The sequence below is a fragment of the Trichoderma reesei genome, assembly GCF_000167675.1.
Source record: "Trichoderma reesei QM6a unplaced genomic scaffold TRIREscaffold_3, whole genome shotgun sequence".
In the NCBI taxonomy this organism is placed as follows: Eukaryota; Fungi; Ascomycota; class Sordariomycetes; order Hypocreales; family Hypocreaceae; genus Trichoderma; species Trichoderma reesei.
Window position 1 is genome coordinate 1227516 of NW_006711150.1, and position 12693 is coordinate 1240208.

The 12693-nt window shown below is 51.2% G+C and overlaps 3 protein-coding genes across 3 annotated transcripts; 2 read left to right on the plus strand and 1 right to left on the minus strand.

Moving 5' to 3' along the window:
- Positions 1–661: 661 nt before the first annotated feature.
- TRIREDRAFT_2662 (glycoside hydrolase family 47) lies at positions 662–2955 on the plus strand (the record flags this gene model as incomplete). Its single annotated transcript, XM_006962433.1, has 4 exons — positions 662–855; positions 925–1220; positions 1324–2663; positions 2755–2955. 4 exons carry the CDS (start codon positions 662–664, stop codon positions 2953–2955), a joined length of 2031 nt encoding a protein of 676 aa, XP_006962495.1.
- A 1992-nt stretch (positions 2956–4947) lies between these two features.
- TRIREDRAFT_75430 (uncharacterized protein) lies at positions 4948–7057 on the plus strand (the record flags this gene model as incomplete). Its single annotated transcript, XM_006962678.1, has 4 exons — positions 4948–5310; positions 5408–5586; positions 5660–5869; positions 5986–7057. The coding sequence occupies 4 exons, from the start codon at positions 4948–4950 to the stop codon at positions 7055–7057; spliced, it is 1824 nt and encodes a 607-aa protein (XP_006962740.1).
- Positions 7058–7763: 706 nt separating this feature from the next.
- TRIREDRAFT_75434 (uncharacterized protein) lies at positions 7764–9779 on the minus strand (the record flags this gene model as incomplete). The annotated part of the gene is made up of 2 exons (XM_006962905.1): positions 9235–9779; positions 7764–9116 (listed from the first exon to the last, which is right to left on the minus strand). The coding sequence occupies exons 1-2, from the start codon at positions 9535–9537 to the stop codon at positions 7764–7766; spliced, it is 1656 nt and encodes a 551-aa protein (XP_006962967.1). The 5' UTR covers positions 9538–9779.
- Between the last annotated feature and the right edge of the window lie 2914 nt (positions 9780–12693).

Sequence of the window (12693 nt, forward strand, 5' to 3'; positions counted from 1 at the left end):
GTTTCTCTTTTTTTTTTTAAAGGACTTTGGAGACTGATGAGGGGCGTTGCCGATATGCGGGTTATACGGATAGTTTCTGTATAACTTAAGGTACCTTGGCGTGCATCTGAAGTTAGTAGATATATGCTAAATTTGAGTGTAGAAGGGTGAATAACGGGAAAGATTATATGAACAAAGTGATTTTAGAGTCAGAGACAAGGAGGCGTGCTATTGGAAACTTTGAAGTCTGTCAAGCCTCGAGCCTGGAATTTGCTAAGTGCGGCAACTTCCCCTACCTAATAACAGCGCCAGCCCACATTTTGGACAGCTGGAGCGCTTGTCAACCTGTTACTAGTACAGTAGCGGTGCAACCTTATCGATTGGAGGTGACATGTCCTTTTGGGAGCTTCCCCAGTTCCATTCCACGCCCACGTCCTTATAAACCAGGACCCCTGGACGGGCTCGTGTGCGCTGAACGGGGCCATTGCTTGCTTGTCTTGTTCACTGGAACTCTCTCACTGCTGTGCTAAAGCAGCAGTATTGTTGGAGAGCCCTCAGCTCCTCGTCTCTCGTTTCTCTGCTCTGCACGGGCGTTGGCTGTTGCTTCGAATCACGCATTACAGCATAACCGACTCGCCCGCTCCCTCAAGCCCTCCCCGAACATGCCCCAGTCCCCGACTCAATGATCCGCGACCCATTCGGCATCCACAGCAAAAACGCATTCAAGGCCACAGCGCTCCGAGCGGCGCGCGACATCAAGGAGGCGGCGACGCAGGCGGGCGCAAATGCTCTAGAAATGTCCTTTTCCCTGCCGAAACACGTGCCCGACTTTGGGGACCCGAGCCGGGCGCTCGAGGACCGCGCCTGGGCGGCTCTGTCGCGGAGGAGCGGCGGCGGCGGCGGCGGCGGCGGTAAGACGGGCCTCTTCGCGTCGTCATCGGACAGCCTGCCCATGTACAAGGACAAGCCGTACGCCTATGCGCCGTCGATGCGGCTGCGTCCCTGGTGGCGGCGCAGGAAGGTGCTGGGCATGATTGCGGCGGCCGTCATGTTTGTGCTGTATGTCACGGGCTTCTTTTCGTCGGGCCAGACCGAGGAGGCGAAGAAGAAGGCTTCCGGGTCGGCATTTTCCTGGTTGGGCTTGTCGCAGGAGAGAGGCGGTGTCGACTGGGACGAGCGGCGGAAGAGCGTGGTGGAGGCCTTCGAGGTGAGCTGGGACGCCTACGAACGCTATGCCTGGGGTATGTGATATGATTTGGATTGCTGTCGCAAAGACAGCAACATCTGATCTACGCTATGGGGATGAATATTCTGGGCTAATTTCATATCTTTGTATGGTGTCAGGCAAGGACGAGTTCCACCCGATATCGAAGAATGGCAGAAACATGGCTCCAAAGGGCCTTGGATGGATCATCATCGACTCGTTGGATACCATGATGCTGATGAACCAGACAACACGACTGCAACACGCACGAGAATGGATCTCCACGTCCCTGACATGGGACCAAGACCAAGACGTCAACACGTTCGAAACCACGATTCGCATGCTGGGTGGACTTCTCTCTGCCCACTACCTCTCTACCGAATTTCCGGAGCTTGCACCCCTGACCGAGGACGACGAGGGGGCACCCGGCGAGGATCTATATCTCGAAAAGGCCAAGGACTTGGCTGACAGGCTGCTCTCTGCATTTGAATCAGAATCCGGCATTCCCTATGCCAGCGTCAACATTGGAGAGTACAAGGGACTGCCGTCGCATTCCGACAATGGAGCGTCGTCCACGGCCGAGGCCACCACCCTTCAGCTCGAGTTCAAGTACCTGGCCAAGCTAACGGGCGAGAAGAACTTTTGGGACAAGGTCGAAAAGGTCATGGAAGTAGTTGACGACAACCAGCCGGAAGACGGCCTCGTTCCCATCTACATCTACGCCACGACGGGCGAGTTCCGCGGCCAGAACATCCGCTTGGGAAGCAGGGGTGACTCTTATTATGAGTACCTCATCAAGCAGTACCTTCAGACGAACAAGCAGGAGCCCATCTACGAAGAGATGTGGGACGAGGCTCTTGCGGGCGTGCGAAAGCACCTGGTCACGTACACTGAGCCTTCCGAATTCACCATCATCGCCGAGCGCCCAGATGGCTTGGAGCACCCCATGTCGCCCAAGATGGACCACCTGGTCTGCTTCATGCCGGGGACCATTGCTCTGGCTGCCACCGGTGGGCTCACCGAGGCGGAGGCGCGGAAGCTGTCGACCTGGAACAAGAAGAAGGACGACGACATGCAGCTGGCGAGGGAGCTCATGCACACCTGCTGGGGCATGTACAAGTACATGAAGACGGGCCTGGCGCCCGAAATCATGTACTTTAACATCCCCAACCCTCCGCCGGAGTCATCGGCACCGCACCAGGCGCCGGCCGCGTTCGACGAGGATCCGCACGCCGAGTGGCGCAAGGACTTTGTGGTGCACTCCAACGACGTGCACAACCTGCAGCGGCCGGAGACGGTGGAGAGCCTGTTTTACATGTGGCGGATCACGGGGGACGTCAAGTACCGCGAATGGGGGTGGGACATGTTCAAGTCGTTTGTCAACTACACCGCGGTGGAGGACCAGGGAGGCTTCACGAGCCTGCTGGATGCCAATTCGATTCCGCCGACGCCCAAGGACAATATGGAGAGTTTCTGGCTGGTAAGTCGAATATTCCTGCTGCCCCTACCTCAATATATTCTTGTCAAAAGTTCTGGTGATTGCTAACGCATGGATGATGATGCTCTTTCAGGCCGAGACGCTGAAGTACATGTACCTGCTCTTCTCGCCCAACGACGTATTGCCACTGCACAAGATTGTGCTCAACACGGAGGCTCACCCGTTTCCGCGGTTTGACATGGGGCCGCTGTTTTCTACGGGGTGGAAGCGAAAGCCCCGGGATGGGAGTGCCAAGAAGAAGGCGACGACGGCGGCGACGACGGACGCTGAATGAATGAGTTGGATGAAAACGAAGAGGTGGATGATGATCTGAGCTGAGATGCCACTTGCATGACTGGCGTTTGTTGCAGTATTTATTCTTTGGTCGGTCTGTGGGCATGAAGATGGGATCAAACGATGGGGACGGTTGCCTGATATATATATATATATATATATATACCTATATATGTATATTCTAGGTATATGATGCGGCGTGTATATGACGTTGATTTGTCGTCCAGTCATTCAAAGTCTTGTCTGGTCTACTGCATGCATCTTCGATGTAGGTCGCCTGATGCATTACAAGCTGAGGATTAGTAGAAGATTGATGCCTAGAGATGGAAATGGAAGGATCGTGGGGGGGTTGAGCCTTGCGCCACGTGCAGGATGCGATCCCACGCGCTGGGAGGCGTTTTGGGGGCCTTGGGATGGATGGATGGATGCTGGTCAGGACAGGACCCTGACCGTTGGTGGCTTTGCGGTGGGTGATGCAATCTGTGCGACAAGCGGTTGTATGTATATACCTAGGTAGGTAGTTATGGCGCTCTGTGACTGGAAGGGCATGTACTGACGGGGAGCATTAAATCTTAGGTTCCTGATCATCTCATGAGGAAGAATGAATAACAACAGCCCTCTCACTCACTGTATTAACCTGCAGCTCAGCGTCATGCCCAATTGGCAGTTCCCCCTTATCAGCAACCTCAGCAGTCTCCACCCCACCTGATTCCAGCGCTCGCAGGCCAGCGTCGCATCCGCGATTAGCATCAGATCCCGGGGTTCTGGACCTGGACCTGAACCTGGACCTGGACCTGGACCTGGACCTGTGATGTGATGGATGCCTCGTGCAGTAGGTAACAGCCTTGCTTGCTTCCATCTCGTTGTGCAACAGGACTTAGTCTTATAAATTCACTGACTTCACAAGGGTCAATTGCTCTGCAGGAGTTGAGCGTTACTGACTGCCCGCATCAAGCGCCGCCATTGCCACAGCCGCTGGTGCTGACGGGCTGGACATTCTCGACGAATAAGTACTTGCATGATAGATAGATAGCAGTCAGCTCCCTCTTAATCAAGACGCATCCATCCATCTTTGCGCCACCCTTGTCCGACAATTGATAGTAGAAAAGGGCACCACCACTGACTGAATCCTTTCCGCGGCCAATCTACTACCTATCTATCTATTACTACTAGCCCAATCCTAATCAACTGTCCACCTCGCTCTTTTTGTCGCCTCGACCTCTTTACTATCGCCCTCTACCTTAGTCCGGCTCTATCTAATTTGAACCGAACCCGGCTCTGCGCCCCCCAGACAACCAAACCAACACGCCTCGCCATTTCCTCGCAATCCCTCATTCTTCTTCTTCTTCTTCTTTTTTTCCCTCCTCTCTTCTATTCTTGTGCCTTGCTGTGTCGCCTGCTGCTACGCCTCCATCGACAAATCAACCAGTCTTTGCCGCCATCTTTCCGGTGACGACAGTCCATGCAGACTCTCAGCGTCGCTCCTTGAGCCTCATTGTTTGTGCGTCTGCATGGCAGGCCATTGCGACACCTTTTGTTTCTGCAAGTCGGGATACCCGTGCCGAAGAAAGTGACGACATTCTGGATCAGCTCCGACGAATTCCGCTTCCTTGCGCGCCTCGCCTCCATTCCATACCCACGACGACGGTTTCACCACGATAGGCTTCACCTGAGGTCCTACGATTGATATACGACGACATATTACCCCCGCCGAGCGGCTTACTGCCATCACGACTCCGACGACTACTCTCCTCCCTCTCTCACCTACTCGCTCATACTGTTACAACACCTTTGCTTCCTCGCCGCACGGGAGCCCCCCCCCCCCCCCCCCCCCCCCCCCCCTTCCCCGGATCGAAAGGCGCAGAGAATAGGAAAGCCGTAATCGCAGCAACATCGTCGCCTCTCCACCCTCTCCCATCGACTGTCGGCAAACCCATAGCCAGCAACGCGCAAAACGGGCGTCGTCACATCTGCCAGCAGCAGCAGCAGCAGCATGGCGCCATCGCGAGACATTGAGCTCAACCCGTTCGGCACATACAAGATCAAGGAAGAGTCCCTCACCCACGGCAGCTCCTACAGCATGCGCGAGCCAAACTACGACGAGACCAAGGAGCCGCGCATCGACCGCTTCATCAACAGCTTCCGCCGCGACCCAAACTCCCGCTTCTTCCCCAGCCGCGACCTCGACGACATTGGCCCGCTCGAGAGCGTCCGCAGGCACAACAATGGCTCGCCCTTTTACGACCTGCGCCGCGCCGCGCTGGCGACGGCGCACTCCAACGGCCTGTCGCGAAAGCTCAAGGGCCGCCATCTGCAGATGATTGCCATTGGAGGCTCTATAGGTGAGCGCCATCCTGTTACTGTTGCTGCGAAGAAACGAAGATCTCCGAACTGACCCCTTTTGTTCTGCATTGCTGCGTCTAGGCACCGGACTGTTTGTGGCATCTGGCAAGGCGCTGGCTGCCGGCGGTCCTGCGTCTCTGCTGTTGGCCTTTTCCATTGTCGGCGCCATGCTGTTCTGCACATGTCAGGCGCTGGGAGAGCTCGCCGTCATCTACCCACTCGCCGGTTCGTTCTCATCGTGGGCCACCCGGTTTTTGGACCCCTCCTGGGGTTTCGCCCTCGGCTGGAAGTACGTTGTTTATCGCTGCTCAAGACATTTGTTTATTCCTGTCCTAGAGGTGTGCTAACAGTCCTTCTCTCAGCTATGCCATGCAGTGGCTGACCATCCTCCCCCTGGAAATCATTGCGGCGTCCCTCACCATTGGCTATTGGGACAGCCATCTCACCAGGGCCATCTTCGTCACCGTCTTCCTCTTCACCATTGTCGCCATCAACCTGTTTGGCGTCAAAGGCTACGGTGAAGCCGAATTCACCTTTTCCCTGGTCAAGATTGTCGCCGTCATCGGCTTCATGTAAGTTCAATTCACTCCGAGCTTTCCCGAACTGTGTGATGAACAGCATCGCATTCCTTCCCTGCTTGTCTCTCCTCTCACCACGGTACTAAACTGACAAATGCTAAAATTCGCAGTCTCCTCGGCATCGTCCTCAACTGCGGCGGCACGCCCACCACCGGCTACATCGGCGGCAGATACTGGCACGACCCGGGAGCCTTCCACAACGGCTTCAAGGGCCTCTGCAGCGTCCTCGTGACGGCGGCCTTTGCCTTTACGGGGACGGAGCTCATCGGCCTGGCGGCGGCGGAGACGGCGAACCCGCGCAAGTCGCTCCCGACGGCCATCAAGCAGGTGTTTTGGCGCATCAGCCTCTTCTACATTGTCGCGCTGACGCTCGTCGGCCTGCTGGTGCCCTACACGGACCCGCGGCTGAGCGGCTCCAACAACAACAAGGCCGACGCCCACGCGTCGCCCTTTGTCATCGCCATCACGTCCGCGGGCATCGACGTCCTGCCGTCCGTCATGAACGCCGTCATCCTCGTCGCCGTGCTGTCCGTCGGCAACTCGGCCGTCTTCGGCTCCTCGCGCACCCTCGCCGCCCTCGCCAACCTCGGCCAGGCCCCCGAGATCCTCGGCTACGTCGACCAGCGCGGGCGGCCCCTCGTCGCCATCATGGTCGCCGCCGCCTTCGGCCTGCTGGCCTACCTCGCCGACCTCAAGCAGCAGAATTCGGTCCTCGACTGGCTGCTCGCCATCTCGGGCCTCTCCTCCATCCTCACCTGGGCCTCCATCTGCCTGTGCCACATCCGCTTCCGCCGCACATGGGCCGCCCGCGGCCACCACCCCAGCGACCTGCCCTTCCAGTCCCAGGTCGGCGTCCTCGGCTCCTACATTGGTTTCGCCCTCAACCTGAGCGTCCTCGCAGCCCAGTTCTGGGTCGGCGCGTTCCCCATCCCCACAAGCGACAAGCCCATGACGGCAGCCCTCCAAGCGGAAAACTTCTTTCTCAAATGGATGGGCGCGCCGATTGTCTTGATTTTCTTCCTAAGCCACAAGATTTACTATCGGACGAGATATGTAAAGATCAAGGACATGGACATTGACACCGGCAGGAGAGATTTCAACGTCCCGATTCTCGTGCAGCAGGAGAAGGAGGAGTGGGAGGCGTGGCCTACGTGGAAGCGCTTCTACAAGTTTCTATGCTGAAATGGTTTCTTTACTCTTCTTTTCTTTGCGATTCTTTCTTTTCTGTTCTTGAACGCGTTTGGATACTTTTCTTCTTGGATATATTGACATTTTGTTTTGGAGGGCACTGCTGGATGTGTCTACCTCTATGTAAAGGGGAAGTGTGTCTTTTCTTACAATCAACTCTATCTAGCGGGCGTTTTGAATTCCAAGAGACAATACATCAACCTTCGAAACGGTCTGAACAATCATGATGTGGTATAAAGCACAACGTCTTAACCAGGTTCAAGGCTACACGACACCGTCATTATGACGCTCAAACATACAAGTTGGACCAGCTGTCATTGAAAGCAACCTCGTTATACACTGAAATCTGACCACCGCAGCCAGAACAAAGAGTGAAAACAAAAAAGGTAAAAAGACGTCGAAAACAAAAAGTATGTATATAAAACAGAAAAAAGGGGGGGGAACTTCATGATTCATAAAAGCTGCGTCCTGCAGGGGCATTAAAAACCATACATACTAGAGAAGCCCAAGGGTATCGCAAACTCTCTTGTTTTTCTTTCTTTCTTTCTTTTTTCTTTCTTTCTTTTCCTCTCTCTTGCTCCATCGCACGGCACTCACGCACTCGCCACACTCACCCCTGTTAAGACATTCCCTCTCCTCGCCTCAATCGACATCCAGTCCCGCAAGGCAAGGCCAGTCCACAGTATCGGCGTCGGCGCATCTACATGGTGTCCCAGAAGCTGCTCTTCTGCGTGCCGTGGTTCGCTTTCCGGGAAATGAGCTGCTTGGGTGGCTCGGCGGCGTCGTCGCCTCCGTACAAAAAGTCCCTCTGGGTGCCCTTCTTGCCTCCCATGCCGTCGCCGGCAATGTGGATCTTGCTGTCGGGCTGCGGCGCCTTGGCGGGCTGCGCTCGGTTCTCCTTCTGCGTCGCGGGCGATTCGTCAGCAAGAGTCCAGTTCGCAATCATGGTCGTCACGGCCTTTTGCCGGTTCTCGGGGACGGGCTGGCGCGCCGGACCGGGAGCGGGCGAGTCGTCCGTCATGGTGAAGTGGGGGTCAAAGTCCTTGCCGCGGTCCTTGCTTACATTGGTGATGTTGCCCAGGGCTCGGCCGGATGGCGCCTCTTCCTCGGGGCCTCGCTCAAAGAGGTTGTCCTTGTAGATGCTCTGGCTCTTGTTCTGGACGGAGCTCCTCGTCCGGATGGCAATGCGTCGCTCCTCTGGGGGCAGTTCGCCGTCGTCCTGCAACTCGAAATGGGTCTCAGCATCGCGTCGCGGCTTGCCAGCCGGGGCCTTGGCCGTCTCCGCCTGCATCTCCCCTGCGTCCCAGTTACGCGCGTCAGGGTTGGTTCCTTGTCCGCGGCCGGGCTTTGCCTTGACAGGGGTCGTGAAGTCATCAAAGGACCAGGTGCTGTCGTGCTTAGACTTGGGTCTCGGTGCACGGGGCTGCTGCTGTGCCTGGGTGGGCTGGGAATCCTCGCTCTCTTCCGATCCGTCGCCCAGAGCAAAGTGCTGGTATTTCGCTGGGTGAGCGCGAATATACTTTTGCGGCTTTTCCCCATCGTCGGAATCATCCTCGGGGTGCTGCTGTCCCTCAAAGATACGAATGGGCTGAACGTTCTTGCCGGCATTCATCTTGTGGGGGGACATGGAGCGCCTCTTCTGGTCATCGTCCCAGTGCTGGGGCTCGTCGGCCAAGATGTCGGTAAAGGCGCGCTGCTTGGGCTTGGAGCCGGCATAGGGCGAGACGACAGGCTCGGGATTCTCGTGGTCCTCGCGGGATCCAAAGAGGTGCAGCGAAGCATGCGGATCCCGCATGATGTTGGTCGAGCTGTTGCGCGACTTGGTATTGTGGCCGTTGCTGCTCTGAGGCTGAGGCTGAGCCTGGGCCTGGGCGGGAACAGAGCCAGACTTGACACAGGACTGGATCAGGCTGAGCTGGTCCTTGCCGTCCTTGATGGGCCAGTTGCGGCCACTTTTGCCAATAATCTCCATCTGCTTGAGAAGCGAGCCTTGGTCCCACTGCTGGCGGATCTGGACGATTTTGCCGTCGTCATCAAAGGCCACGATGTGCATCTGTTGGTTGCGCAAACAGCAATTGAGTCAGCCACGCGATCGCGAGTCGCATAATCGGGACAGCAAAGGGTAGCCGGGTCAAGCGCGACAGTGGGAAAGACTTGGATGGGCAACTCACAATGGGCAGAACGGCCTCCCGGTCGGTGATGAAGTTGTCGTCGAGCCCCGGCAGATACGCGCCGCCGCTGGTGACGAACTCGATGCAGGTGTCGACCTCGACGGCGATGGTGCTCTGGCCGTCAATCAGGCTGATGACATCTTCCTTCTTCTTCTTGACCTGCTTCTGCAGGGTGTTGAGGTGCTTGATGATCTCGGTGGCGCCGACAAAGGACGTCAGGGTGGTGACATAGTGAAGCGAGGCCTTGTCCGCCAGCAGCGACGAGCTGGGCGAGGCCAGGAACTGCTTGTACGTGGCAGCCATGGCGCAAACAGCGTTAAGAACGCGAAAAGAGGGTATGAAGATGTCGAGAGGAGCTGCGGGCGGTCTATCGAGGCTCTATATGGCGGTGATGGCGCGCAGATGAAAGGCGGAGGCGCTGAGTTCAAGTCCGGATCGCTCGCGACAAAGACGCTGCGGAGGGCGCAAAGTCTGGCAGAGATGCAAAGAATGCAAACGAGTGAAGGAAGGACAAGGAAGAATCGAGACAAGCTGGGCGGGCCGTCAAAGAGAGAAAGACGAAGAGGAAACGAGGCTCTCGCAAGCAGGTTGTAGGGGCCAGGCAGGGTACAAGTACTGGCCGAGTTGGCATCTGCAGATGGACTTGACCAGACGGGATCAAAACAAGCTGCTACTGGTACCTAGCTTTGGCGGGGGTTCCTCTACATGTACAGTACTACCTTACCTTAGCCTGCCGCGACGAGGATAGCGCTGGACTGGTTCACTGGACTCCCGAGAGGTAGGGGACCTTTCCAGTGAGGCGCGCCCCGGCGCAGCGCTGTTGCTCGTCGGGCTCTAGGGCGACGGCCCCCCTGGAGAGCCGGCGGCAGCAGGTAAATTGAAATGAAAGGACGCAAGGCGGCCGCGATGCTGCAGCGGCGAAACAAGGGGCCTCCCAGCGCAGTTGCCGGGACGGACGCGGCGCAGTTACTGCTTGTCTTGCTTGGTTGGGGGTGACTGCTCAGATCTGTTTCTACGGTCATCACCATGGCTTCTATTCGTTGGTATTCTAGGTACCTACCGTTCAGACCGCTGGTTCCTCTGTCTTCCATGTCTACAACAGGGCCATGCAGGAGAACCTGTAGTACTGTATGTACTGTACCTGCAGAGATGCAGAGATGCAGTCGAGGTGAGAGGGACCTTGCCCAGACGAGGCTAGTGCTTCCGGGCCTGGTGCTTTTTATCTCGAACCCCATGTGCTCGTACGCGCGTGTACACGCATGTATCCTGATCTGACCTACGATAGGGTGGGTATAAGCCAGCTGCCGCGTTTGATGCAACAACTTGACGCGCCTGCGAATATCAAGTACTACAACTTCTAAGCCAAATGCAATGGTCGTATCTGTGTGTGCATCCAGGCACTGTAATGTTGAGACAGTTCACGCAGGTACGCATCTGTACCTGACCCGACTCGCCGTCCCATTGGTGAATCTGGCGGCCCAAGGTGGTCACGGCGCGGTTGACGCGCAGCAGAAGCGAGGGGCAAGAGGCGCGGGTTGAATGGAGGGGCAGGTCCATGCAGGTACTTGGCGGTACTTCCACCTTGGGCAGCTTGCGCAGAGGCCAGCTTCGCCAGGTTACCAGGTACCTAAAGGTAGCTCCCCTAGTAAAGGGGACGGCAGGAACAGTAGGCTAAGAGCCCCTTCTAGAGAGGTCGGTCACATAACTATAAGGAAGGTTAATAAAAAGCTACATAAAGGCTATAAAGATCTAGTCTCTTACTTCTATATATACACTTACTAGCTAGTTAATTAATTAATTTTATTATATTAAGACCTCTTTTTTATTAAAAACCCTTATATCTCCTTTATAATAACTAAAATAAGGGGTTATTAGTATTTTATTATATTTAAAATAATTTATTTATAATATGCCTATATTTTATAAGTAGTAAAGAGTATAGCTATATAGCTAGTTAAAGCTAAGTATTATTTATATCCTTTTAGTATATTAGCCTATATAACTTATTAAATTTACTTATTATTTTATTTATTCTTTTTAAGACTTATTTATTTTATTAAAATATATAAAAGTAATACTTTTAGTATAAAAGCTATATTATATATATTATTATAAAAAAACCTTTTTAAATTACTATTAAGATTATAAGGTTTTAAAAGTTTAATTAAGCTAGGCTAATTATAGTAATTACCTTTATTTTTTAAACTAGGCTTAAAAAGCTAAGCCTTTACTTACTAGAAAATAAAATTATAAATTACTATAGCTTTAAACCTAGTAGCTAGATTTATATCTGCCTTTATTATAAATATAAACCTACTAAAAGAAATTATATAATTATTATAAAATAAGTTAAAAATTAAAAATTCTAGTTCTTTTACTTACTTTTTTATAAATTAAAACCTAAAACCTAATTTTAATATATAGTTTAATATATAAAACCTTTTAAACTTATTAAAGCCTAAAATAAAATACTATTTAAAGCTAAAAGAGGATAATAATTAAAATAATATAAGTAATATAGGAAATACTATAAGGTATATATATACTATAGCAGTAACTTTATTTAATAAATCCTACTTTATTTTTTACTAGCTAAATTACTTAAAAGTATTCTTAAATAATAAAAATCCTATCCCTTTTAGTTATATAATTAAATATATTAATATAAACCTTATTAGCTTAATAGCTAAATTTATAAATTTTATTAATTTCTTATAAAAAATTAATAATAAGGCCTTAAATAAAATAGCTATTATAAAAAACCTAAATATATTTTATAATATATTAAAAGACTAATTTTCTATTTTTATATATATACTTAACTTTAATATAAAATTTAATAGTTTATTAAAATAAAAGCTAAATAAGTCCTTAAAAGTATATTTAACTAGGGCCTATATAGCTTTTTATAAGGCTAAAGGTAAAGATTATCCTTTAATAAGCCTTTTACTAACTTAAGTAAAAGATTATTACTTAAAGGACTTTATTAAATAAATAATTATAGGCTTAAAAGATAAAACCTTATAAAAAAAAGCAGTTAACTAGTTAGCTATATTTACTAAAAGTATAAAAGCTTTTATTATAGTAATTAATATTATTAAAGCTATTATTTATATATAAAAAGACTTAAAAAAAGCTTAATTTAAAAAGGCTTATATAAAAGCCTATAAGTATATTATTTAAAAAAGGTTTAAAAAAGACTTTAATTATATTTTAGTAAAAGAATTTAGCTTTAATTTAATAGTACTATTTATTATTTTTTAAAAAGTAGTAAGCTATTTTATAAGCTTTACTTTAAGCTTTTTAATCTTATCTTACTATAGCTTTTAATAGACTTTATAATAGCTAATATAAAACCTAATACAGCCCTTAACTTTAATATTAAAATTACTATTACCTTTATTACTAGCTCTTATTAAATATTATAGCTAAGGTAATAGTTAATACTATAGCAGTTAG